Genomic DNA, 27,958 nt, shown 5'->3' with positions numbered 1-27,958 from the left:
GCGAGAGGTATTTAATCCATGCCGAGACGCAGGATTTCCCAGGATAATTCCCAAGAGCGCACGCGTCGTTCCGTGCCCCCGGATTAGGCTTAAACCCGTCCGCGGTGACACGTCCCCGGAGAGGGGTGGGCAGGGGTGGCCGCAGGTCCGGGATGGTGTCACGTACCTTCCCCACGGAGCCCTGGGCCGGGTCATGGTGTGTAGCGGTGCCGTGACGTCTAGGTCATGTGTGAGTGGTGTCCCACGCTGTACATGTGGACTTTCTAAACTCCTTAATAAAAGGAACTCATCGTTAGCCGGTGTGTCGGTGGCTGTGCCCATGGCGCCGTGCGGGGACATCGCCGGAGGCACCTACCGTGGTGACGGCACAGGCAGCAGCACCGGCTCACCGCAGCTCCTGCCGTGCTCAAGGCTCGACCTGCCCAAACCGCTCTGCAAAACTGCCGGGAGGGCTGGGGAGACCAGTGGGGCAGGGATGGGGCACCGGCGGCCTTGGGGTGGCCCCGGGGACAGGACAGAGGGTGGTGGCAGGTCTTGGTGACGAGGGGACCCGCTCCCACTGCCTGCGCTGGTGGGCAGCACCGAGCGATGCCCCCAGCCCCGTCCTGCTGCCCACCCCACACCCCGCTCTGCCCCAGGCCAGGGGGACCCGGGAGGGGACAGCTGAGTGCCAGGCGCTGGGGACCGCGCTGTAGCAGCAGTGGCTGCGTGCGCTGGCCAAGGACGGGGGAAGCGGTTTTGGGGGCACGGGGGGCTCCGGTGGTGCCTGTGCACCCACCACTTGCCCACACACATCTGGGACCCCAACAGCTGCACACAAGAATGCACCAGCCAAGGGGGTGGGGGACACTTGTGTCCCCAGATGAGACCTTCCCGCCAGTGTCCCCACGAGCTGCCGGTGACTCAAGGCCAGCTCCGGCATGGCGCACCCAGCCTCTCCTCCAAACGAGGCAGCTAACGAAGGAGGCGTGTTAATCAGCGATGGTGCCGCGCTCCCATTGTGGCGCTCGGCCAGCCCTCATCCCCCCCATCCCCTGTTCTCTGCAGCCACAGCCCTGCCGGCCGGCCACGCGCTCAAGGGGTGACATGGCAATTAGCGCAGGTGGGTAATTAGCACCGGTGGGTATTTAACAGTGGGTGAAGCGACTGGCCAGCTCAGACTGGGCACGGGGCAGCACGGAGCAGGGCCAGGGCAGGCGGCGCAGGGGCATCACCCAAGGCAGAGAGGTGAGTCGCTGGAGGCCGTCTGTCTGTCCGTCTGTCTGTCCGTCTGTCTGTCTGTCTGTCTTCCCCTGTGTGTCTGCTTGGCACCAGCAGCACAGGCAGCAAGGAGGCAAGGGCTGGTGGTAGGCACAGCCGGGTCCGGCACAGGAGAGAGGGGGCACCCACAGCAACCCCCCACCCCGCAATCGCAGGGTAGACACCCTGGCCCCTGTCACCAGCAGTGCAACATCTGCAGCAGCGAATAATAATAATAGAAGAATAAAGTTCATTTCCCCTTTCTGAGCCTTTCTTGGAGAAGGAAGGGGACGCAGAGCATCCTGCCTGTGTCAAGGTCACCCCGGATGCCTGCGGCATTGCCGCCCGCAGCCCAGGACCGCGCTCCCCCCGCGCTGCTCAGCAGACCCTGCTGCCGGGGGGGCACCTCCGAGCCCCATAAAGCAGAAGGATCTCGAGCACCTTCCTCCGCACTCGCATTAACCAGGCACAGCAGGTAGGACCTGCGCGATGCGAAGATGAGGCCGGCTCAGGCGAATGCACTTAAGTCCTCCCCGCAGAGCTCCTAAGAGGAGCCGGTGGCTCCGGACCCCATCAGCCGGCCCGGGTAATAGCCCCCTCAGCCCCCCCATCTGAGCAGAGCTGCAAAGCAGGGGAGCAGCTGCAAGGCTGTAATTTGCGAGCACAGAGTGGCTAAAGATGAAGCGGAGCAGGTCTGAAGGAGGGAGGGGAGAGACAGAGAGAACTCAGACCCCCCCAGCACCCCCACTGCCGCGGGGTCTGGGGGGGCTGCAGGAGGAGGCTGGAGGGGTTTTCTCACAGGCTATGGGGTGGCAGGGCTGCAGCAGGGATGGGGAATGCATGCTAGCTGAGGGCAGCCTTCTACCCTTTGTAATGGTTTTAAACTAAAGGAGGGAGATTCAGACTAGACACAAGGAAGAACTTGTTGCCTCTGAGGGTGGTGAGAGCCTGGCCCAGGTTGGCCAGAGAGGTGGTGGCTGAACCATCCCTGGAGACATCCCAGGCCAGGCTGGACGGGGCTCTGAGCAACCTGAGCTGGTGCAGATGTCCCTGCTCAGGGCAGGGGGGGCACCGGGGGAGCTGGGAAGGGCCCTTCAACCCAAACTGTTCTCTGATTCTGTGATTCTGTACTCACACATCCATGCTGCTGCTTTAACCGCTGCCCGAGGATGCTCTGTGGTTTACCGACGTGTCTTTCCCTTCCTCTGCTCTCCCCAGATGAGAGCACCCTACTCGCTGTCCTGCCTCTTCCTCCTGAGCCTGGGGACCTGCTTCCCCCGCAGCGAGCGGCAGGAGCTGGGAGAGCCCAGGGAAGGGACGGCGCTCAAGCCCAGCTGGCCAGCGGTGGCCGAGGACTCGGGTGCCGGCTGGAGGGCAGGAGGGACGCGGAGCGGCGGCGAGGAGCTGAGCAGGCTGCTGGGCATCGCCCGGGGGCCGCGGGGCCGCGGCAAGGAGGGCAGCGGGCAGCGGCTGGGCAGGCAGGGGGGGTCCCCGCTGCTGCCGGCGGGAGGGGAGAAGCGCAGCGGCACGCTGGGGGACCTGGCCGAAGAGCTCAACGGCTACGACAGGAAAAAAGGGGGTTTCACCTTCCGCTTCGGGAGATGAGGACTTGGACTCGACCCCCCCCACGTCCTGCGGGTCACCCCGTCCCGTCCTGCTGTTCCATCTCGCCTGGGTTTGCTTGGACAAAAGGGGATTGGGGGGTTTGCTGCTGGGATTGCCTTGGGGAGGGGGGACATCGCGTTTGTTCCACTTGCAGCCCTGCCACAGATCTCACATCCCCATTACCAGCCGCTGCAATGGAAGAAGAGGTACCTGCCCTGAAAAGAAGCCCCCATGTCCCTTCCCCAGTCACAGGCAGCCTGTCCCGGGGCACAGTGCAACGCCCTGCGCCAGGTCACCACGGAGCAGGCTGAGAGCGGGGATGTCACCCCAGGACAGGCAGAGCCGGCCGGGCCAGGCAGCGAGGCTGGAGGGTCACAGAGGGGTTGTCCTGGTGGTGAGAGTCCCCTGGAGATGGCCTGTCCCAGGCAGGGCTGTCAGGGAGGAGCAGGTCTCTCCGAGCTCTCTGCGGAGCTGCAGAGTTGCTGCTCTCCTGCCTGTTACAGAAAAATCCCTCCGGCAGCAAATTCTGCTTAGCGTCAGGATGCCACTTGGAAGAGCCAACTCCTGCGTGCAAACCGGACCAGAGCAGTGGGGTTAGAGAAAATCTTGTCCTTAGAAATCCCCAGCGTGAGCACGGAAACCTGCCCTGGCATCACCAGTCCTGCTGTCCCACCGCCCCAAGACCCGTCCTCGGGTGCCACCAGAGTCCTTGCGAGGGTGAGATGGTGATAACTGACCTTCGGCGTCCTTGTCACATCACCCCAGCGCTTGCCTGAAAGCCTGACCCTTCCTAACCTGGCCTCATCACCATCTCTTCCCAGCTGCAGCTGCTGCAGAAACTGGGATGCAAAGGGGCTGAAACAAGGACCTCTGCACCTACCTGGGGCCACCAACATGTCCCCAGTGTCCTCCTGCTCTCCAGTCCCTCTGCCGCCAACGGTGCAGCTTGGGGAATCGCTAGCCCCAAAAAACAGCTCAGCCACGGCTGCAAAGGACAAGCCCCACTCTTCAGCCACTGCCTTCTCCTCCTTTGGGCAGATTTACCTCTGCCGATGCCAACAACCATGCTCACTTTTGTGCCTGCCGCTGCAGAGATCCAACTACCTGGCTTGCAGGCACTAACAGCGAGTTAGACCCCTAACAACTGCTAATATTTCATCGCAGGCACAAAAATGAAGCAGGGCAATTATTTGCAAGCTCTAAACTGCACCCTCAAAATCAAAGATTGTGGCAGGACCTGGTTGGGGATTAAAAAAAAAACCAACATAAAAATCAGGCTCTGAGAGGTGCATTGTAATATCCATCACGCAGACAGGCCACTTAATAGAGCGCTGCCGGCACTGGCGCGAGCTGCTCTGGCAGCGGGAGCAGGGGATAAGCGAAGCGAATGGGGGCGAACCGGGGGTGGCAAACAGCAGCCGTGGGGTGGCCAGGCCTGGGGGGGAGCGACGGGGTGCAGGGTCCTCCTGGGAGCTACATGTGGGTCACAGCCCCACGAGTGCAGAACGGGGACTCCGGGTTTGCAGGATACAGATGATTTGGGATTTGGCCCTTGCCCGAGGATGGCGAAGGAGAGGACGGGTGTTTTCCTTCCCCTGCATCTCTGCTGCGGTCACCATCACACCGCAGGGACCACAGCAGTCACCAACAGACTCGCTGGCACTCGGGGGGGCTTAGCCCACCCGGCCCCCCCACCCCGGGCACCCCCAAACCCACCTCCGACCCCTCTCGACTCCCACCCTACCAAAGGCCACCGGTTCGGGGGACGCAGGCGCAGCGCTCACATCACGGGAGCTTTATTGATGTTTCTATGGCAACATCTCTTTTTTTTTTTTTCCCCTCCCTTTCTTTTGAGTGTTCAAACCATCAATAAATATGCACTGATCAATTTTACCCTGCGCTGGAATGGAGGGGTGGGAGGAAGGGGAAAGAATTTTGGAGCAACACTGGGCTAGTGAGTGAAGCCCTGGCTTTGCGGTGATGGATCATTGCAGGGAAAAGCGGCACCGGCTGCTGCGTGAAGGGAAAGGAAACCTGCTGCGCGGTGCTGGGGGGGGACGTCTGGGCTCCTGCTCTCAAGCCCAGGAGAGGAAAAGGCTCAGAGCAGCATGATAAAACCCCAGGTATAACGAGGCTTTGATTGAAGCGCAATAACCCTCTGTATAAGTTATTTAAAAGTAAAAGTCAGTGCTTCCCACAGCACTTACCTGGCGGGTGGGATGGAGCTGGGCTCAGTCCCTACGCCCAGGGGGCTCCGTGATGGGCAGCTCCGTGTCGTGGGGGCGATGCTGTCCCCCCGCTCCCCGCAGCCTGTGACGTGGGGTGCAAGGGGCTGCGGCACCCCCGGACCAGCCCTCAGCTGGATGGCGATGTGCTTGGGAAAAGGCAGCGGGCCAGGCTCTTTGTTATTGTCCTTGGTGATTGATGCTGGGGGGCAGGAGGTAAAAGTGAATGGAAAATAAATACCTGGAGTCTGGGGGTGTTGTCTGGGAGGAAGGAGGGGGGAACACACCAGGAGTGACCCCCGAGAGGTTGGAAAGCCCATCCCTGCATCCTGGACTTGGTGTCTCCCATCCAGCTCCCATGGGAACCTGCGTCCCCTCCCAATTCCTCCCCTCCCGGGTCCCTTTGCGGGGCAGTTCCCAGGGGGACGCCCAGACCCCAACACCTTTGAGAGCCCACACACCGAACCGTAAGGGACCGGATTCACTGCGGCAGAGCTGAGTGTAGACAGGGCATCAGACACGTGTTGGATACTCTACACACAGCCCGTGGACCCCAATGCAGAGACTTGCTGCCACCATCACCGGTGCTGGGAGCCTCTATAAAACACCCCGTTGTCCCTCCCTGACCAGGGTACAACCCTCATCCTGGCACCAGCTCCATCTCTGCTCGTCTGCTCCTTTCCTGTCAGCTGCTCGGCGTCTTTCCCCCATCCCCAGCAGCCCCACAAACACACACAACACGATCAGTAAATCTCAGAAGCCCAAGCAGATCCTCTGTAAAGAGAGGCGGGTTCAATCACATCCAAGGGACTCATGAAGGGGCTAATGCATCATAACCGGGTCATTCAGCACCGCGGGCCCAGGGGCACAGGTGGGACCTTTATCAGCAGACTGGATGTCAGGACAAACACGTAACCTTCAACATGGGGGCGATTGCTGGGAAAACAGTTGAGCGTAACCTGGTTTGCAGGTAAACCATCTGCTGAGCTGGATCTACTGCTGAAAAAACACCGAGCAGCCCTCCACTGCCCGGGAGGACAGCTTGGAGCCAAGCCTAAACAGCCAAATGACTTGCAGGGCTGTCCCTAACCCACAGCTCTAGGGACACCAGCTCCACTGCCAGGGCATCAGCGCTGGGCGGAGAAGCTGCGTAATCCGGGAGCACCACTGCCCGCCCGGGCTGGGCTTACCATGGACCATCTCGCCCTGTGCTTTGCGATGCACACATGATGCCACAAACCCTCTCTTCAGAGGTGACACGGAGCTTAGGTGCATTTTCCTCTCTCTTCAATCGTGAAAGGATTAATGTCAAAGAAGGGAGAGGCTGCCAGTTGGTCCCTGCTCATCCCCGGGCAGGCAGCGCTGCCGCACACCCCACAGTGCCGCTGCTCCACCAGCATCTCCACAACACAGGCAATTTTTCTTTTCTTTTTTTTTTTTTTTTTTTTGGAGAAAAAAGAAGTGAGCGTAAAACACTGACCACATTTTACATCTTGTGACAAGCAACTTCTCAACAGAAGGCAGGATGACATTAAAGGAAAACTTGAAAGAGAGGACATTGTAATTTGAAAGACACGAAAACCAAAACAAAAACACAAACACAGCTATTTTTCCCCCAGAGCACTCTCACTTTCAAGCTCAATAGCCTTGAAAATTTGAGCAATCAAACTGTTAAATGCATCGATCTGTTAAATCAACTCCTACTGTACTCAGCTAAATTTAGCCTTTAATCCCCTTCTCCTTCACTCCCAGCTCTGCAGATCCCGGGGTTTTCCCCAGCAAGGTCAGTCCCACGGCACCCAGGCCAGTCCCGGAGCAGCAGAGATGAAGATCACCAGGTGCAGTTGTATTTAGGGGCAGGTTAAGCTTCTCCAGATCTTCCCTCAACCCACAGCTACTCACCGTCTGCGAGTCCTCAGGCGAGAGATGTACACCAAGAGCAGCCTGGATGCAGATTTTTGCCGACTGCCGTTGTCACAAACCAACCAGGAACCCCTTGTAGCTCCGCGTGTGCATCCACAGGACACTTTGCTGAAAAGCAGCCCAAGCCTTGCCAAGTGCAGGCCATTCATTACATTTCTACTTGCCCACAGCATCCTCCTCTCTCCTCTTTTCGTCTCACACTCATTCCAAGCAGCCCGATGCAATCGCTGTCAGAGCAGGACAAGGTTTGCGACGAGCCTTGTTCCCGTGGCCCATGAACGGGGGGTTCCCTACGCCAGGACCGACAGATTTCACTAGGGACTTGTCAAGGGGAACAGAAATTGGATGAGCTGGGTTATAGCCCTGAAACATCTCTGAGCAAGTGCAGGACCTCAGGCACATCACTCGCTTTCATCTGCCCTCGTTTCCTTCTCACCCTGTTTTGCTCTTTAACGCCTTCATTAATCAAGGCAGTGTCTCATTTGGGGGGCTGCTTAGCACCTGGATCTGTCCCTCCCACAAGATTTGCTGGAGAGGCTGTAGTCTGAAAACAGAAAATAAGTATGGATTTTTGGAAATGTTATTTCCAATTTTTAGGCAGTAAAGCCGCACAGGGAGCACCGTGTGATGTGCTGGTATCTCCAGGGCAGCGAGTGGGAAGCTCCACACTCCAGGTCTGCACTCAGAGCATCTCACCCAAGGAGCCTCAGCCAGCGAACAACTGGAAACGAAGGAGGGAGCAGCCAGAGCTGTCCGAGGAGAGAAACTCAGAGGCTGTTTTATAGAGCAGGAGGGAAAAAACAAGAGCAGCTGACCTACAGAATACAAAAAATTAACAGGAAGAAAAGCTTCGAGTCAAATCTCCGATGTAAATCTCATTGAAGGCAACAGCAAAGTCTTTGCTTTGGAAGAGGTGATGACACAGCCGTTATTCTGTGCATCTTTTTTCTCTCCCGATTTTTCAGAGCCAGATCCAAAGGCCGTGGAAGGCGCTGCTGCCCAGCTCCGACCAGCCCCCAATGAACCACCCAAACAGGGAACCCCCCTTTTTGGATGTGGAGTCTAAGGGGAGGTAACTGGGTTGGAAAAGTCTCACTAACAGACAAACACGGGTTTTCCTCAACATTGATTTATTTTTAAATATACTAGGCAAGAGAGACTGGAATAAAAAATAAATCAAAAAATGGAAAATAGAGGAAGAGAGGAGGAAGAATTGAAAGTCGTGTACAGAAACAATCTGTACTGGACCAAATCAAAGGGGAAACAACCCCCTTAAGTATCACAGAGATGAAGGACAAAGCTATTTACACACTGTAAAAAAGACAAGTCTACAAAAGTGTGTAATAACAAGATACAAATGTATAATATAGTGGCACAGTATGTTATCAAAGTAAAAACAGTACCTCCAGGAAAGAGACAGTCCAAGGCTTGTGTTTGTTTTTTTTTTCTTTTTCTTTTTCTTACATTTTCCAAGGCAGCCTGTGGCAGAAGTGTGTATTTCCTTTCAAACATTTGTCATGTGTTAAGTCACGGCTGTTTGTGAGGGCGAGAAGTGGTGTGAACACACACGAGTGAACTACAAGAAATCATATACAAAACAAACAGTTCCAAAGAGAACAGAATAAAATACAATTGAAGGCAATTAGCGTTTAAGATACACGAGAGGGGTCACAAGAGTTACAGGGGAATGGGACACGGAAAATGCTTTTTTTCTCTTGTTTGGAACTGTTAAGAGGAGTTACATTGCACTGTTAATAGCCCTAAACCTTGTTCTTTCACTACTGTCACAAGTCACAGTTAGCTCCCAGTCGCGTTGCATTAGTTGGGAAGGTCACAGGACCTCGGAAGGGAAGCGCAGAGTCCTGCTGTCAGCGTTTGGCGCAGGTTCCTCGAGAGATGCGCCCAAGAGAAGCGTCCGCAGTCTTCACAGATCCTCGTGTGATGCTGGATGGAACACGGCGGCATGAAGGTAGTGACAGTTTTAATCCCAAAGTCCTGGCATCTGAGCTTCACGCCGGCACGGAAAGGGAGGCGCCGCAGTCCCCCAGAGCCCAGGTCTCTACGGGAGCGCAGAAGCCAGGTCCCACCTCTGCTCAAAGAGTAAAAAAGTCTGGAAATTCAGCTAGAGAAACAGCAATTCTGGCCCGTCTGCGATGTGCAAGCTCAGCCAAACAATGCTGGAGGCACAGTGGTGTCTCTGAACTCATCCTGAGCTCTCTCCCCCTCCTGCAACCCTCCTGTCCTTCAGAAAGCAACGCCTCCTGCTCCCCAACCCCTGCAGCCTCCACCCCAAACACCAGCCCTGTTAATGTCAGATATCATGAGGGTGCGACAGCACATCCTTCTCCAGACCTTCTCCAGTCCTTTTTCACTACCAAAGGGAGATCCCCAAACACCAGTGGGTGCTGCCTGCAACGTTTTGAACCCAGGGAATTCACTTGGGTCCAACAAGAAATTACTGAAAACACAGAAATGAAGGGCAGCAAGCGGAATCGTAGGAAGAATTTGGGCAAACATCGCTTGTAGCATTCTGTCATTAAAAAAACCCCTTACAGTAACAATTATTCCCCCTTCCCTCCCAAGCGCCAAGTCTACTGCATTAACATCACATAAGGGTCAGACTCAGGCCAGGGACACGTGCTGCAACTCTGCAAGAAACACAGTGGGTATATTGCTATTCAAACACTCATCCTTGTGTGCGGTGGGGCAGAGGGAGGGGAAGAAAACGCAGCAGAAAGTCCTCCTGAGGAGGATGGCATCTCAGTGTCCATCAGTCTGGCTTCAGTCTTAATGGTCTGTCCAGAACAATAAAATATTAATAAGAAGGCATGGTGTGATATCAGCATTTAGACTTGTAGTCCACAAGGCAAGAACTCCACAGATGAGACGGTTATGAGTATATGAAACACAGGGAAGCTGAGTTCAGAGGGTGGAAAGTGCCTCTTGAACACAGCCCTGCCCTTTGGAGCTGGGGCGTCTGCTCACAGTCTGTGGCTTTGGCACAGCCCTAACCTGGATGCCCCGTTCCTCTGTCAGTCCACACGTTACTCTCTCCACAGTTGGCTTTGGCCCATTGTAATTTTTTTTTTTAACCTGGCTTCTGCTACCTCTGAACAATGTCACTGATTTCTTTCACTGAACTGAGAAGTTTGCTAAAGTCCTGGGTGGCTGCTGGACCACTACCAGCTGTTGCTGGGCAGATCTGGAGCTCCCGTAGGTTATTCTCCAGCTTGTTGATGGCCTCCCGAAAAGCAAATTTGTTCCTCATCTGCTGAATGGAGTCCACATAGCTCACGCAGAAGGTGTAGAGGTTCTTGCCAGCCTCCAAGACAGCGCTGTGGCTTGCCATTTGTTCAGAGTTCTTGCTGATGGCGATCCGTAGAGCCTCGGTGCTTTCCAACACCACTCCCTTAGTGATGGTACCACTGGCGATCCTCTCCGGGGGCTGACGCGTCTTCCGCAGCGAGACCCTGGTAGATATGAGAGGGATGAAGGCTGTAGATGATGGCTGGTCCCCGCTAGGGGCAGAGGGTACAGCTGAGGAAGAGGCAGCTGGGGTCGCTGTGCTCATCAGCAGTTTTGTAGAAGACTGTGGCTTTGGTACTGAGGGGATCCCCAGCTTTTTCACACCTTCCCCTGACTGGTTCGGCTTGACAGCATCACTGCTCACAGCCTCTCCAACCTGAGTCAACTGTTTGGATTTTGGCCCAGACGTCACATCTGCTGCTGCTGCTTCGTGGCTGGGGCTGTGAGAAACCTTCCCGGACTTGCCGATGGAGGATGAAGACAGCGGAATTGGAGGGGCCGGTTTCAGCTTCGATAACTTCCCTTTGTCCTTCCCTGTCGCCTCGGGGGTCTGCTTGAGCCTCCGCAGCCGTGGCTCCTCAGAGGAAGCCTTGCTGGCACCCACAAACCCCACAGGGGTGGGTTTGGCAGCAGAACCTTGGTCCATCGTCACAGTGGTACCTAAGGCACTGGATTTGACTCCATCGTCCTTGTGGAGCACGCTGGAGGAAGGAGGGGCGGCAGGTTGCCTACGGCCAAGTTTTGGCGTCAGAGTAGGAGGGCTGGAGCCAGGGCTCGACTCTGTATCTTTGAACACTTCGTCAGTGGTCTCTTCGTTTTTCTTCAGCAGCCGCGGAGGAGGGGTCACTGTTCCCCTGACAGCAATGTCAGTCTTGGCCTCGTTCGCCCGTTTCCGAGGCAGTGCTGGCTTTTCACTTTTGTGTCCCCCAAAAGTGGAGGAATCGAACTGGCGTCCCGTGGACTGCAAATCCCGAGGCAGAGTCACAGATTTCCACTCGGTGTCCTTTGCTCCATGGGGAACACAGGAGGCTGAGCAGGACCTCAAGAAACGCTTGCTGGAGTTGGAACCACTCTCCTCTTCACCAGCCACCCCTCGGCTGCTGCTCATCGTGCTGGATTTCTTCCGTAAGTGGGGAGATAAGAATCCAGAGCTCCCTGTGACAACCCCGTTGGTGACACCAGACCCGTTGCTTGGGCTCTGAAACTTGTTGGGGTCCGCTGCGTCTGCGGGGGGTGCGATGAAAGCTCCGTTGCCAGCATCCCTGCACTCCTCCTCCCCACCCACCCGGCGGTCCAGGTGCCCGTCCATCTCTCGGAAGGAACTGCTCCGTTTTGGAGGGGTAGGGGCAGTTTTCTTCTTCTTTTTGATAAGGGCGCTGAAGAGGTTGTGCTTTTTGTCTTTCGGAAGCAGCCTCTCGTCTTCATTCAAACTGCTCTCCAGGGCCACCCTCTCCTTCCGCGGAAGCAAGGGAGAAATAGCAGGTTCATGATCCAGAGGGTCTGCAAGGGAAAGAAAAGAGTCTACTGAGCATTGCTTCAACAGCCAGAATAATTGGTTTTCTTCAAGGATCAAAGCACTGGAGCACCTGCAGAAGGTGCAGGTTCTGTAAAGAGAGACAATATCAGAGCAAGTGCAGCCACACTCAAGCCTGGACTGAGCGCGGTCCCCAGTCCTGCATACATTCATTTCTAAGGTGGCCACTACAGGACTCAGCTGCCAAACTACTTTCCCTGAAGGGTTCTGATTTAAACAGTGACATACAAACACAAAATGTTTATTTTCAGACTCCTGCCCTCACATCTGGAGACTTGTCTAAGCTTCACACTGTGATGAAGACGAATATTAAGAGGCCTTTGCTTTAGTCCCTGTGCTGTTGCTGTCTCTTGAACAGCCGATCCTCTGAATTAATAAGGCACCTCTGTCACCCACCTCCATCCCCAGCCTCCTTGTTCATTTAGATTCTGATACTCCTCATCTCCTTCCTGGTGTAAACCTTTGTGGGGAATGGAAATAACTTTTTCACAAGCAGAAATCAAGATGCCCTTCAACAGCTGAACCCTGCAGGTCGTTCCACCGTGAAGATGGCCAGCTTTGTACAATAACAGGAGAAAGCGGTAGCGAGTCTCCTCCAGCAGCCCTGCTCCAGGAAGGAATGATGGGTGGCCCCTTCTCCACGTAGAAGAGATATTTAAAAATGAATAGTGGTTTATAATAAATTTATACAGAGTCCTGAAGGTCTCTGCCTGACAGAGGGTCTCATTCCCAGGCCAGGCGCTCAGATGGCGTTTTAATTCCGAGGAGGAATGCCTGCAGGGCAGCACACAGCTACAGCCACGCGGGGAGATGAAGCAGAGTTGCAGGGGAAAAGGAGGATGCCGCTTAGTCACGTATCGGTGATCATCACGCTATGGGTAGGATTTGGGTTGAGGAAGGGATTTTGGTTGAGGAGGGAGAATTGGAAGAAAAATGGTTGTGTACTTTGAGAAGACAGCACACTTCCACAGGACTGCTGCAGTTAAGCCATTCCCACACAACTACTTATGGGGCCCTGGACAACCATTAGAGCTCTCGGCACTTCAGGAGACCATGGCCTTACTGCGTCTACACATAGCGGAGATCCAGAGAAAACCAGCAGCTTGCACTGAGCATCAGCTTCCAGCTGCTGGACTTGCTATGGAAACACTGACAATTGAAGGGGAAACCACAATAAAACTTTAATGCGAAAAATTTTCTTTCACAATAAAGAGTGAAATGATTCCCAGCATAAAGTTAAAATCATATTATTCCTGCTACACTCGAATCTCGCAAAGCCCTTAAGTATTTAAATGAAGTTATTTTACTTCAAAGCTTGTAATACTAGGCAATTATATTCCCTATATATGGTAAATAACCTTCCTTTCTAAGTCACTAATACTTTCTTTTTCCAACATTTTACAATCTCTTTTTTTTCCCCCCCTTTTTGTCTAGATGTACATACATCTGCTACTGAAACATGTACTACTAAGTGAATTTGACATTACAAAAGAAAGGTCAGTCATATGAATGGTTAGAGAAGGCACCCTCAATGGGAGCTGGAAAAAAACCACTGCATTTTGTTTTACCTTATTATTTTTTCAAATGAACTAGATACTAATCTACTCCATACATTCAGCATTTTACCACTGCTTTTATTATCTCAAAATGCAAGGTAAGTTGTTGAAGAAACTGATTGAGAGTTTAATTTCATAGAAGATTCTGTAAATACCTCTTTGTCCCTTGCTGAAATTATATTTGGTACCTGCCAAGAGTAATTCTCTTCAGTGCTCCAAGCACAAACCTGGTAGGATGGAGCAGTGAAGAAACATCCCTTGTGGGGTTTGCTAAACCCGAGCAATAGTCCTGCTTTAAATTATGCAGCGTGATAGTGTAAAGTGGCTTGAACACAGCAGATTACCCAGCACGCAGATGCAGTGGAAGATCCCACTGATAACTCCTACCAGGGAGTGGGAAGAGAAAACGATCAGAGAGCTCAGGCTCTGGTCCACAGGGAGCTGCAGGCAACAGCCATTCAGTCAAAAGAACTCTGACGGCTCCTCTAAGCAACGGCAGGTATAGCGTCAATCCCTCACCCAGTTAAAAGACTCACACTCCCAGCTGCTCTGTGTGTATCTGGTCCCAAGATTAACAATCGACCTTTGCAAAAAATAATAAAAGGAGTTCTGAACCCAGGAAAGCAAACTCAGCAGCCTGTCACCCAGAAACACAACACTGGTAAGGAGAAACGGCACCTGTTATCAGAGTCAGCTTTTCCTAGGTGAAGACCTGGAGCTGGACGTGTATTTTGTTTTCCTCTGTATTTCCTGAAGGAATAATGACTTTAATTAAAACCTACCACATTCTCCCTGGCCTCGAGCATGTGTGGTCTCCAAGCCCTCGTTGGCATCTTTGCTTTCAGCAGCTCTCCTCGATGTTCGTGTTTTGGTTGGTAGCTCTGGGGCCTGGAGGAAATTGCTCACTACGCTCCTCATGCCCTTCTTTCCCAATTCCTTCTCCACCTCTGCAACAAAGAAAATCACTACGATCAACAAAAGATCAAAACTATTGTGCTGTTCAGAGTTAATAGCACAAAAGAAAAGCAAACGACACAAAGTACAGGTTCCTTGAGGTTGTTCAGCTGTTTGGCCCTCTAAAATCAGACATGTGCCCATCCACAGAAAATGCCCAAATGCAAACACATCTCTGCTTTCCATGCTGTTTACACCGGGCGGTACAACCTAGGATTGAGTTTCACTGCAAAGCAGTCCATGAAAAACACACAGTTAAGGATGCAGTTGGCCCCTTTCCCATCCCTGGAACTGCTGGTCCAAGGGATCCCAGACCTACCGTCTGATATGCTGGATTCCTGAAACATGGTTTCAAAGGCCTGATGGATCTCAGCAAAGGAGGGTCTGTCGGAAGGGCTCCACTGCCAGCCTGCGAAAACACCACCGCTCAGAACCGCCCACCACATGAGACATTCCATACACTACACCAGGACGAGTCAGTAACAGCAGTTCCTTTTTTATAAAATGGGCGAGATAAAATAATGACATGGAAACCTCATTTGAAGGGTGCTGGGTGTCTGCAAACCGCCACTGAGCCAAAGTAATGCTGGAAAAAAACATATCACGCTAAGTCACGTACCAAAAGGCCACAGTGGAAGAGTAATAGTCAGTCCCTTAAGAAGCCTAATGAAGCTCCTGCTCCATCCTTAGAGCACAAGCTTTTCTTTAAACTGTCAGGAAAAAGGAGACAAAGAAAACATCGAGCTGAAAAACAAATCTCTCCCCCAGGCCTGCATGCTCCCAGTAGAGAAGAATGGCTGGTTTCATAGCGTGTTCATCCTCTGGGGAAAACAGTTTTAACCAAACACTTGTACACAGCATTGTACACTGGAACTGGCCAGATCCTGGCACTTTTACGGCACCTCTGCAGAGCTAAGAAGCCGCGTTTGCAGGGCTGAGGAACACTTACACGCTCTCATGAGCTCATAAACTTTCTCAGGACAGCCTTCGGGGCGCTCCATCCGGTAGTCTTTCTCCAACAGCTCATAGACTTGAGACAGGTCAATCCCAGGGTAAGGGGACATACCGTAGGTTGCAATTTCCCACAGCAGAACGCCAAAGGCTGCAGCGGAGAAAGAAAGAAAAAGAAAAAAGGGGAAAAAAAAAATCAATAAGCTTTGTTTTCATCTTAAATTTGAGAGGATGTTTAGTGGGAGCAGTCACTAAACAGTGCTGCACACTTAAACCAGCTCCGGGTGGCTCAGATCCCATGCTCAGCAGCAGCTTAAATGTTAAAGAAGCATAACAAGCCTCGTCGTCAACACAGACAAGTCTCCTGCGATATGACAGGGTAGAATTAGACTAATTTTCAATGTATCAGTTGTCTCAAACCTGAACGCCTTGAGATCCTTCAAGTCCTATTAAAGGCACAATTAAGAGACTTCACAGTGGATTAGCTGAAGCCGTTTCCCTGCTGCACTGCAGTCTCTCCCTCAGTTTGACAGCTCCTCTCATCTGCAGCCTCTTCCCAGAGGACTCACACATTTTAATAGCTTTTTTTAAAATAGTTTTTGGGGTGCCCTTGTCTAGCTGCATGGTGTACAGGGGAAACCAGGGAGGCAGCGGTGAGGGGAAAGTTTCAGCAGTTGCTATCAACAAGATGGGGTGAGGATGAGCTGTTTTGGTCACAGGGGAAGCTGAACAGGAAAAGGGAGAGCACAACAAAAAGGGGTTTTGGAGCAGACGAGGCATTCAAGCCCCAGATGTCGGTGGGGATGCAGGTCAGCAGCAGGGTCAGGCAGCCGACCCAGGAGTCGGGCAGGCAGAACAGACTCAACGCCAGTTCAACAACCTGCATGTAATTAGTTCAGTCACCCTGTTCTGTTCTTAACCTGAAGAGAAAGCGATTACAATTCTGCATAAGTAAGGAAATCACATCACATTACATGGTACCACCACCAAGGGCGATTTACATTAGACATTTCTGTGCACAATTTTCTTTGATTGGTGTCTTGAGGCAGCGAGGTGAAAGCGTCTAAACCCCGGTGTGCCCAGCAGCAGCCGTGGCCCCGGGGCACGGCCGGCTTGTTCTGATCAGATCCCAAAGCCCACTGCCCGATTCTCGCTACGCAAACCCTAATTAAAGATACCCAACACTCCCTTTGGATCTTTCCTCCCCGAGTAGTCTACTATTTAGATGCAACAGGGATCCTGCAGCCACCACAGCGATTCAGCAGCATCCCTGAGGCTGAGTGGATACCCAGCAGCAGCCAGCGCCACCATGGCTGAGTCCAAAGCAGAAGAAACACCTCGGTCAGCAATCATACACTCCTTGGGAGGCTGGTTTGGGTTTTCCTCTCACTTATAACACATTTTGCATCAGGCATCTACCTAAAAGTTTCTTTGAACAAAGCCTTTCTCTGCACAGCTTCCTCAAAACTCCAGAAAACTTCACTGCTGCTTCACTGTGTTGTTTTACATATAGAAGATGGTCAGGATAACATTTTCCAAGCGCCTTTGGGACCACGTCCCACAAACTTCTATCTCATGTCACTGGGCACTTTTGAGAATTTGACCAACAGCTATGGCAGAGATAGAAAACCTGAAGAAAGGCTGATTAAAAGTACAATGAGATTTTCTGCGGTCAGATTCGATAGAATGTAGCTCCATTTAGCTAAGCCTACTCTTATCGCCAGCACCTCAGGGCTCTTCAATAACCATTTGTCATCAAATTTTCCTTCCGTTTCTCCTCATCTCATTCCAAAGATTATTCTTTTAAAATGCAAAAAGACAAGCTTGAAGCTATCACTACACAGATACACACATAATTTTTTTTTAACATAAAATGAACCAGATTCTCACTTTCCTTCTTGAAGTAGTTAGAAAGTTCCTAACTATATAACAATATATTGCTTCATAGTCCTGTGCCAGAACTCGCATCGAGATGATAGTATAATATCAGTGCCCTCCAGTCCCATTTCATACATTTCTATAAACACTACAGTATCCTTTATTTTCATATTTGCCAATGATTCAAACACACAAAGTCAGGTCGGCATCCACTGATTTAGCAGAGATTAGTTCCTGCGCTCTGACAAGCTCACAGAACAATTTGGCTCAAACCAAGGAACGTGCTCCCTCCTGAAATGTTTCACAACATCCTCATTTCACAGCCCGGCAAAAGAACTATAATCTGCATTAATTCGTCCATGCAAATTCTTACCCCAGACATCAGATTTAATGGAGAACTTGTTGTAGGCCAGGCTTTCTGGTGCTGTCCACTTGATGGGGAATTTTGCTCCGGCGTGGGCAGTGTACGTGTCACCCGTCATCAGCCTGCTCAGGCCGAAGTCCGCCACCTTCACCAAGTGGTTCTCCCCTACCAGGCAGTTTCTGGCAGCAAGATCCCTAAAAACATGAACAAAAATAGGCAATGAGGAGTCTTTACCATCTCACTTGTAGCGATAGCAAGGAAACGTGCTGTTCCAAAGGAAACCTGGGTCTGCACGTGATTATTTTGATCAGAGTATTACACAGAAATTATGTAGTTATGCACATACATGTAAGAGAGAAAGTTATTTTCCATTCTGGCTCTGCAAGACTGTCATCCAAACTTTTTTTTGTTGTTTTTTTTATAATTTGAAGTGAAAGCTTCAAGAAGCCCCCTCACTTTCAATAAAAGCTGCCACCCTCAGGATAAAAATAATTTCAAGAAATGTCAGTGCTTAAGTTATCAATAGCTGAGGATGAGCACTGAATAAACGATGTGGCGATGTCTCCCTTCTTGCCCACCTCTCCGGCACGTCGGTCACCCCAGCCAGCACCCGGCGCTCTCCACGATTCCTTCCCCAGCCCTTGCTCGGGTTTCAGTCCCAGCTGTGCTCTTCTTCCTCCCCACATTTTACAACACAACCTTTTCAAACCTGCTGTAGCCCCTGCTATCGGTACTTTCAGAGGACTGGACAACAAGCAAATTAAGCTTTTCCTCCACATTTTTTCACCTGCCTTCCCCCAGCAGGTGAGAGATGCGCACGTTGCATGTGCCACTTCCCTGGCTTGTACTTGCTGTCAGCACCTTCAGAGTATAAATGTCAGCACCTTCATGAGTATAAAAACGTAAAGCACAGAAGTATATCTCTCCTAATATTAGTTTTTGTTAAGAACACTTTGAGATTATGTCACATTGAACTAAAAATTGATTCTACCAGGAAGCTTGAGAGAGATCTTTAGATATGAGACAGACACTGCCTCTTGCTTGTTCTCCTCAAGCAGAATAAATTTTAAAAGTACGTCTCACTGGATGCCCATTAAATTTTCACAGTGTTTTTGAATATACCTTCTTATCAATGCTGATTACTACAATGTGTGTCTAAATAAAAGCTCCTCTTCATAATCAAATTCCTCCTCCCTCCTGATTCATTAAATGAGGTCACAGCCCAGCATTTGAATCCATGGATGTGAATTGTGAAAACACTCTTAAAATAATTGGGTAGGTGGGTATGGGGGTGGCTGATAAGGAAAAACGTTACTATTTATTTTAGATAAATGGGTCATCAGAAATAAGAGGAAATTAAATGAATGGGAGAGCAGACAAATGGGATTCACACGAAGCAGTTTTTAAAGTTCACTTCCTGCAGGCTGAAGGGATGAAATACTTTCAACAGAGCAAATCAAGGGCTGGAAATTTTAATTTGCAGCATCACTGTTCACTTTATTAACTGACAGAAGCATTTAAACAGGCCTTTCAAGCAGCAAACGCAATGCATGGCTTGGAGGAGCACCTAGAACTTTACACACAATCTTCATATTTGTCTCTATGAAAAAAACGTGTTAATTTCATATTCCAGTTAATTGGGCAGGAAAGGTCACGCTATGGCACAGAGAACATCTTGTATAAAAGCTCAGCGACTCTCAAACCTTCACGCAGGATGTGTCATTATATTGCTAGGAGGCCACTTCTACAGATGAAGAATGCAAAGCTCCAGCCATAATTGCAGCACACTTAAAGGTCAGTCTCTGAGACTTTTAAGACTGCAGAGATGCTTATTAAACTGAATACACAATCTGGACAATAGTGGGAAATAATCCCTACACAGGATGGAAAAAAAAAAAAGTCAAACAAACAAGAAAGAACACAGGATAGGGCAGCACTAAGGGGGTGGCTCTGCTGTGAGCACCTGCATGCATCCAGCAACATCAACTGCAGCGGGTTTTAACGCTTGTTAGAACCAAGGCAGAGCAGTAGCTTATCTGGTCTGTTACTTTAGGAGGCATTTACATTTAAGGCCCTTGCCCAAAAGATAAAAGTACTGGTATGTCTTTCACCTGCATCTACTTCAAAGGTAAGAGAAAAACACTGAGACAAAAACAATTAGGAGAATATCCTATAGACAGGTTAACGTGCGGTATCAGAACCCAACACACTAGTGTGTTAACTACAGGACACCAACTGCTTTTAAGTCAATGCTGTGATAACCTGAAAGGCAAGCAAATAAATCAAGAGGTGTTTTGTGCTCGAGATTCAAGGGTGCCCACTGTCCTTACTACCTGTGAATGAAGTTTTTCTTCTCCAGGTACTCCATGGCTGAGGAGATCTGAGTTGCCATGTACAGCAGCACCACAGCGTTCACCTCCTGCCGGTTACACTCGCGCAGATAATCCAGCAGATTCCCGTATGTCATGAACTCCGTAATGATGTAGAAAGGAGGTTCCCGTGTGCACACCCCTAGGGATCAGCATAAAGCTTACAAGGAATGTTTGAGAATATCAGTGAATCTTCTCTAGGGCAATTTATACCTCTAGAAGGCAGAAATACGGGGCTCACAGAAAGAATGAGTTCTGCTTGGAAATGGTTAATAGAGAGTTTTAATTCCCTGCTTCAGGCTCTGGCAACTGAAACATTAGGGAGACGAGATCATTAAAAATCATGTATTAGTGGTACAAATTGTGAATTTTGCCAGACAATAAGTGTCTGTATTTAAAGCCTTGGTATGGTAAGCAGCTTATCTGCTCCTTAACATCCATATCATTGCACAAGGGTTTAGTTCCAATCCCTCTGCTTAGTATTTATCACTTACCCAATAACTGCACCAAGTTCGGATGCTTGATCTCCTTCATTACTGCAGCTTCTTTCAAGAACTCTTCCACCTCCATGGTATCCTCCTGCAGAACAATGGCAAAGCTTTGGCAAGGACAGCATGCACAAAGGAGGAACAGATTTTTTGTATGCGGACACAAAAACAAACTGCAAATGACAACATAAGCCACAATTCTTTTAAGGTAATTTTTCCCTGTAGCCACATCACAATGCCAAGGAATTAGGAATGTTGGGGGTTTTTTTGGTAGGATTTAAAAACATATATATTTTTATCATTCCTATTCTAACGCAGCTTTTCGGGGCAAGAAAATCCATATTCCTTTTGTGAAAGGCCTCTCCCAGGACCATTCAGGAGTTGAAAAGGAATAATGTACTTGTTCCTAACAGAGAAGAAGATAACACAAAGTAAAAAGTACAGAAAAGAAACAAGAACCAACATAAAAGGAAGAATTCGCCACAATCAAATGCTTGAGAAGCAGCTGAAATGCGGGTCCCTGGTTTCACTGGGCAGGAGCAAGAAATCCCCCATTCAGACGGGGCAGGAGCAAGAAATCCCCCCGTTCAGACGGGGCAGGACCGACAGCAGCTTCTCCTTAATTGAAAGCCCGAGGTTTCACAGATTTCTGGCATTTTGAGCCTGACCCATGACGTAACCGTTCCAGGCAGACGTATCACTACCTATTTGTTGAACGCCATTAAGTTGCTTGGCGCAACACAAACCCGAGGAAGATACGATCTTGCTCAAAAGACATATTTTTCAGAAGAAAATATGCCCCAAATGGCCGGAAGGCCATTTCAAAGTGGTGTAAAAGCACAGATCTATTCCTAAAGCAATGTTTCTTTCTATATCCATATTTTTTTTTCATCGGTGGATTAATGTTGACAGGCTACATGGACGAAGTGTTTTAAGGAAGGATTGGGAAGGATTTGCTGCTGCTGGTGAGAATGATAACAGTGGGCTGCTGCCGTGCGATCCAGCCAGCTCCCCGCTCTGCAGTTAGCAACGAGCGCCCTTCTCAAACAGTTTCATTCAATCATTTACTATTCCTTGCCAATTAGCTTGATTGGCAGCTGTGATTTGCTGAACACATTCTGTCAAAACTAATAGCCCAAAGGTCCTTGTGAGCAGATCCTTAAACTGTTTTCTTTGGCAGAGGAAACTGGGTTAACAATCCAGGTTGCAAAATTACTCTAAATATGCATTTATCTTACGCACGCTATACAGGCTCTGAAAGGTCGCTCCTCTGCACAGCTGTGCCACCTTTTTAAATCTCTTGCCTTTCAGTGACCAAATTAATAAGAAGGACACATACAGAGCACTACTGTAAAATGATCTCTCTGAAAACCCGATCTTATGCAAAGGATCAAGCTTAACCAATTTCCTTCTTCCACTGTACAAAGCCACGGAAGAAATAAACCAGTTCTGGCTATACAATATTTTCCTAGCAGAGCACAGGTCCACACCATGGCATTAAGGGATATCAGGGTTGCACGTTGCCGAATTTGAAACACAGGCTGGGGAAAAAATTAAAAAAGGAAAAAAAAAAAGGCAGTCCTGAAGGATGGCGACCGGAGGTGTGCAGTGAGAAACATGCTGAGATTAAACAGCCTTTAAATGGCCCTCGCGGGGAACGAGCGCTGGCCACGGTCACAGCAGGCGGCATTCGGTCCAGCGACACGCAGGTCACACAGCCCCACTCCTACCTCGTGCTCCTCTCCATCAACACCTGGTGTAAAACCCCAAATTCTGAGTGTGTCGTGGTACGACGACCGACCCTTATAAACACTGACGTGTCCTGCGCAATGCACGTGATCTCTTTTAATTGGAAGCATCTAAGCAGCAGGACGTTGTCCAGCACTTCCCAGTAAAATGCAACCAAGGAACAGCGTGTGCTGCTTTTCTCGCTGCCTTGTGTGATCCAGTGTTTTGCGCCAGCTGTGAGGTACATTGAGAGACTTGATAGAAAACCGAACAACAAATGGGTGTTTGTAAGCATCGCTGTTCAAAAAGAAGCTGGAACAATGGTTTTTCTCCTTTAGTTTTCCCTCCCCTTTATCTTTCTTACAGAGCTGGCTGGAGTAGATGCGGAAAGAACACAAAGAGTCACACAAAATTTTGAAAAATATTCTCTCAGAGGAAAACAAAGTGAGTCATTTGAAGGTTTGTGCAGAAGCTGCGGAGGGCTTGTTTTCCCCAGCAGAACTGGGATATAAATGTGATTTTTAAATGTTTCCCAAAACTTTGAAGCAAGCTATAATCCCAGCTGTCAGGCAGTACACTGATGGATTTAAAGAAGGTGGATTATAAATTTGCTTTTAAGGATGGGTTTAGCGTGTGTAATTGCAGGTTGAAGTGTTTCTCAACTCTCTTCTTGGTTACTCTTACATTCCCCAGTGGAACATGCCGCTTCATACTACATTATGAACCACTTTTACTTATGTTTCATTAAATATTTATTTGATATATTTGAAACAGCCATGGCCTGTATTTAGGCTTCTCCTATGCACTAACACATTTTATCGGCTAACACGCAATTTGCTTTTGTTGATGGGTTTTAGAGGAAAGAGAATGAAAGTAACAACTACAGTTTGGAGCAAAAACGAGAAATCTGAATACATCGGGTATCCTCGCGCTGCATCCAGAAGCGGGAAAAGAGATGTTATAGCAAATTATGTTCATGGAAACGACCGGTCTCTCCTGTTCAGGATAAACAGGCGTTTTTTTCAACCTGGTCACATCCCAGCTCCACCTGCACCACTCCGAGCAAGCCCTGCGGTCCCCAGCGCGCCGGATCCGAGCTGGGATGTCACTAGGTGTCACTCGCTCCCTGTGCAAGCAGGCGCTTGGACTCTCCACTGGGGAGCAGCAACAGGAATCTCCAGAGGACAAAAAAAAGGCCAAAATGAAAATACTTTCTGCAACCATGGCAACCCAGAATTACTGAGGTAGCCGCTGCTCAGAGAGTAAGGAAGAAATATTTTCCCCAAATCAAGGAAACGTTCTTCCCCTGACACAAAAGCATCTACACAAAGTTCTCTCCACTTCAAAATTTCCACTGCAAAAAAACAACAAACAAAAAACCCCGTTCTGTTTGTTTCTGCAAGACCAAACCACATCCCCATTCGAGGAGAGACAACATGGTGTCAAGTTAGCATAAACTCTTATTAAGCAATCAAATGCAATGTGTGTGGATGGTGCCAGAAGATCTCAAGACATTTCTTATAAACATAAATGAATTAAGCAATGACCTTATGAACTCACAGAGCATTATTTGCATTTCAGTAGACAAGGAAACCAAGACACAGAAATCAGGGAGCAGAGCCAGAAACAGAACTGATTATCCAGTTCCTCATTAAAGCCACTTATGAATGTTAATATATTTTAGCTTGGAAACACTCCTTCCTCCTCTTGTACCTTTTGATAAGAAGCAGCTGTGAACAATTGCATAAGACTTCCAGGTACACAGGGAGCTTGTCTTTTGGGTAAGACGCCACATAAGACAGAAAATCAAAACATGTGAAGCCTCCCTGAAGCACAGCCTTTGAATTCTATATTGACTGACTCACAATTCACAATTTTCCTTAACACACCAGCTTGTGTTAGTGCCTTCATGCGTGAATAGCTCTCCTTTACCACACCCAGAATGGGAGACATCATGGCACTATTTACTTTGCTAAGGTTTCATCTGTTCTAAAGTAATAATCACGCTGTTATCGTCCTCCTTTGTTGAGTTACAAGTGTTTCAGGTATCACATAAAACCATAATAGGATCAAGCTCTTTCAGAAATACTCAAATTTCAAACCTACAGCACAGAAAGGAAGGGTTGTCACCAACTCAAACTGTCTTAACTAAGGCTGACAGCAGGCAACCAGCCCAAACTCAGTTCCTGCTGAAAAAAGATGAATGGGAATGCTCTGAGATTTGAGTCCTACCTTGAGAGTCTTCACAGCCACCGTAAGGTTGTACTTCTTCCAGACTCCTTCATACACCTCTCCATACTGTCCTCCACCAAGCTTGTGCTTCATCGTGATGTCAGTTCGCTCTATCTCCCACTTGTCGTAGTTTGGTGACACGCCGTAAATAGTGGGCTTATTGCGTTTGGGCGCTGGGTAGTGCAAAGTGGTGATGAGCCCATCTGCAACGGTTGAATGATGATGGACCAGCTCTGCCAAGGTGTTGAAGCGGCTCTCTGAAGAGACATACAGCTAGGGACCAAAGAGAGAGAGACAACTCAATCACACAACACACATCAGAGCATTCAGATGTAGAAACTACATTATAAAATTGTGAAACCAAAGTGTTGCATCACATCTACTCGATCTGCAGTACTATGAGCTCCACCAGCTCTGTTACCAGTTCTCAGAACTCAGAGCTGCCAACAATCAACACGTACATGGAAATGCATGGATTCAGGAGAAAATACATGCACTTCGCTGTAACAATGTGGGAGGAATGACTGCAAATAGCATTAAATCTGCATGCTGTTGCTTGAAATGTCTTTTTTCAAAAGGCTGGTCAGTAGAGATGGGGGGCTATTTCCTGGAGAGCAGGGGATTGTCAACCTCGGTGTCTTGATTCCATTATTCCTATTTGGGTTATGACATTTTCACCTGCCTAAATTCTCTCTGAAGTGTCACTAGCAAACTGGTGCCTTCCCTGCATTTGGCCCCAGCTTCTGCACTGTGTTTGGCACAAAGGTGGGCAGCTGTTCTGCACAACTCTTGTGATGGGCATCGGTCAATAACGCAGAAGTAAAATCATTAGCACTGAATGAGAACCTGCTGTGCAGCATGGTAACCTAGACTTGTTACCTTATTTAACATTTATACAGAAGATCCATTTTAAACCTAAAAGCCTACTAAAGATAACGGACAAGTGACACCCTACCACCAGAGCTTTGTATTTCCAGTTTTCACTCAAGCCCAGTCTTCTGCTAGGCAAGGTGACAAATGCTAGAAGTTTAATTTTTAAAAAGGTTACGCTGATAACACCTGGAGGAGAGGGATGCTCTTTAGATAAAGTAAATGGATGAAATCTCATTTCAACACAGATTGATTAAAAAAAAAAAAATGAACACACCTTTCATGGTCAAAGAGGTGGAATCACCTTAAAAACAGATGTTCTGAGAACAGAAAAATGACAACATCAGAGAGGCTTTTACAGTTACATGGCTTGGACCACCAAGCATCAGGCAGTACAGCCACAATTTAAAACAAGCCATATCTGTTTGGGAATGACTTGTGTACTCGCAGTGGTACGAGCAGTTCACATGCTACACTGAGGACTAAAATATAAAAGTATGGATGTAGAAAATCATGCTGAACTCCAGGATCACTTGGAAGTATTAGAGAATTGTAGTAAAGGAAGCTACCCATGCTTTTATGATGGCTTGTATCTCATGATCTCAAAATCTCATAGGAATGAGAAATATCTGTGTTTTGTGTGACAGGTTGTATGATCTTGTTACAGGTAGAGAAATAAGTTAAATTAGGTTTCACAGCAAACCCATGCCAGGATGGGGAACAGAACAGGATGACCCTGCCCAGGCCACAACTCTCCCCACTCTAACACACCTGAAGCTTTCCACTTACATCAAAAAACCATATCCACCCACTAAACGTGCTCATTCTGTTGGCAGAGGGGTTTTTTTCGGTGATTACCTCTCAACACCGACACCTGAAGGCCTTAATTCACATCAGCACCACTGGAAATCAGAGTTACGCTGTGTTTAAATCTGCATCTGGAATTTGCAGCCTGTATCACAAGAAGATGGAGCACGGAGCAGCGATGGACAGCACGCTGCCGACGCAGCCCAGCGAGCCGCGTACACCGACTATTCACTGCGACCTCCCCGCTCCGCTGACCCCGATTACCAAACCTTAACTCGAGCTGCTGGCTGCAGAATTTCCCCCACGAAAACCATCTGGTGCTGCCAAACATGCTCAAAAAGAGCTCGGTGTGTCTGTGAGGTTAAACAGGGACTCCTACAGTTTGCTTCTTGGCTACGATGTTGACACATTATTTGGGCAATTTTTGCGTATCATCAGTCAAACTGTAACACCAGTCCTGTTCCAAGGGGCTCTGCTTGTACAAAGTTGGCCACTTAACTGCAGCTTCCCTCATCAGAACACATCTTTTTTTTCTTGCTGGTATATTTTATAAGGGCAGTTAAACCGGTCTCTGCTGACCCCCAACGCATCCTCCACCTGATGGGATTCCCTCTCCCCAGTCAGCGGACAAAACTGAACATCCACACAAAAAAATCCATGAAGGTCCATGATAAAGGAGCAAGTCTGCATCCAGTTGAGCCACTGGAAGCTCCAAGAGACTCAAGCAGGACCCGTGTCCTGTGTCCTTAATGCTGAGGACAGCAGGATTTGAAGAACCGGCTGGACAATGTTGTTTATTCAGTTGGGTTACTCAACAGGAGGCTTTGCCTCAAGTATTATCAAGTCAGGAAAACCAAGTCCTCTGTACCACACAAGTCATTTACCAGATGCACTGTACCAGCCACATCAAGAAAGGTCACTTAAAAAAAAAAAAGAAAAAAAAGACACCAACAAAACATTAAAAGGTGGTCCAGAAGAATATAATCCATTAAACTGGGAAATAAAATAAAAAATTCCCTGAGGATTTTTTTTTCCTTAAAAAGTAGTTGAACCTCAATACATTCAGCATGAACAGTGCTAAAATTAGGACACGCACCCCTCTGATCTTCCTAGATCTTTCAGCTTTCCCCAGGATAAAGCCTGGGCTGGGCTGTGCGATGCACGGCAGCCGTCGTTCCACACGTTTCTCTAATACCTCTTTCTCCCGATAGCATCTTCTCTCAGTCACGGGATATGATCCCACCAAAGCCATTCATCCTTCCTGCAGATATTAAATTCCCTGGACAGGCTGACTAATGATCCAGCGGGCTGGGAAGGCCCCAGGTGCTCGGGGAGTTGAAGGTAAGAGCTTTTCTTGGGCAGAGCCGTGCTCTGCTGCCAAGTGGGTAATAGAGTACGACGTGAGCAGCTCGGAGCGGGGAACCTGCTCCATCAGTCTCCATTCCAGAGGGAAAAGCAGAGATATTAGTTGTTTCTCTTCCTGCCTCCTCGGCTTTTAAGGCTGGGGATGGGTGCTGGAAGAGCCCAGCAGCAGAGCGGGCAGCACGGCTGCCGCGAAGCTGTCACAATTCACTGCCCAGATTATTAACACAAATTAAAACCGATGCGGTTTAACACGTCAGGCTGTGAACCGCAGCGCCTGGTGCATGGACGTAGCAAAACGACCCTTGTGCAGGGACGCTGGCCCCTGGCAATAGGGAGGGCCGTGGCTGCTTCTTCGCTCGCTGGGCATGAACGGCCAAAGCTTTCGGTCGCTGCTGCTTCTTGATTTTGTATTTCCAGCCACCACCAGCTGCAGATCTGCTGTAGCGAATTGTGCTGACCTGCGCCTTTTCTCAAAAACACCAATTCAAGCAACTTTGTAGAAAATGAACAGTTAACCTGGCTAATACGGACCTGAAACCGATTATTGGAGCACTGCAGAACTGT

At 49.4% G+C, this 27,958-nt stretch overlaps 2 protein-coding genes across 3 annotated transcripts in view; one reads left to right on the top strand and one right to left on the bottom strand.

Moving 5' to 3' along the window:
• Positions 1–2,457: 2,457 nt before the first annotated feature.
• On the top strand, positions 2,458–2,844 carry QRFP (pyroglutamylated RFamide peptide). Its single transcript, XM_065648859.1, has one exon. The coding sequence runs from the start codon at positions 2,458–2,460 to the stop codon at positions 2,842–2,844; it is 387 nt and encodes a 128-aa protein (XP_065504931.1).
• A 5,301-nt stretch (positions 2,845–8,145) lies between these two features.
• ABL1 (ABL proto-oncogene 1, non-receptor tyrosine kinase) overlaps positions 8,146–27,958 on the bottom strand; it is a 76,595-nt gene continuing 56,782 nt past the window's right edge. For both annotated transcript variants that reach the window (XM_065648340.1, XM_065648341.1), the window contains exons 4-11: positions 24,353–24,625; positions 20,399–20,483; positions 19,869–20,046; positions 17,545–17,729; positions 15,292–15,444; positions 14,662–14,751; positions 14,171–14,335; positions 8,146–11,798 (exon numbers count right to left, since the gene is read on the bottom strand). In XM_065648340.1, coding sequence (XP_065504412.1) covers positions 10,096–11,798; positions 14,171–14,335; positions 14,662–14,751; positions 15,292–15,444; positions 17,545–17,729; positions 19,869–20,046; positions 20,399–20,483; positions 24,353–24,625 — 2,832 coding nt within the window. In that variant the 3' untranslated portion in view covers positions 8,146–10,095. The remainder of the gene's footprint in view (positions 11,799–14,170; positions 14,336–14,661; positions 14,752–15,291; positions 15,445–17,544; positions 17,730–19,868; positions 20,047–20,398; positions 20,484–24,352; positions 24,626–27,958) is intronic.

The sequence above is a fragment of the Caloenas nicobarica genome, chromosome 19, assembly GCF_036013445.1.
Source record: "Caloenas nicobarica isolate bCalNic1 chromosome 19, bCalNic1.hap1, whole genome shotgun sequence".
NCBI classification, from domain to species: domain Eukaryota; kingdom Metazoa; phylum Chordata; class Aves; order Columbiformes; family Columbidae; genus Caloenas; species Caloenas nicobarica.
This window is presented reverse-complemented; position numbering and strand designations above follow the sequence as displayed.

What these genes read in the sequence shown, in the direction of transcription:
- QRFP (XM_065648859.1), top strand. Translation starts at nt 2,458, where the DNA reads ATGAGAGCACCCTACTCGCTGTCCTGCCTCTTCCTCCTGAGCCTGGGG.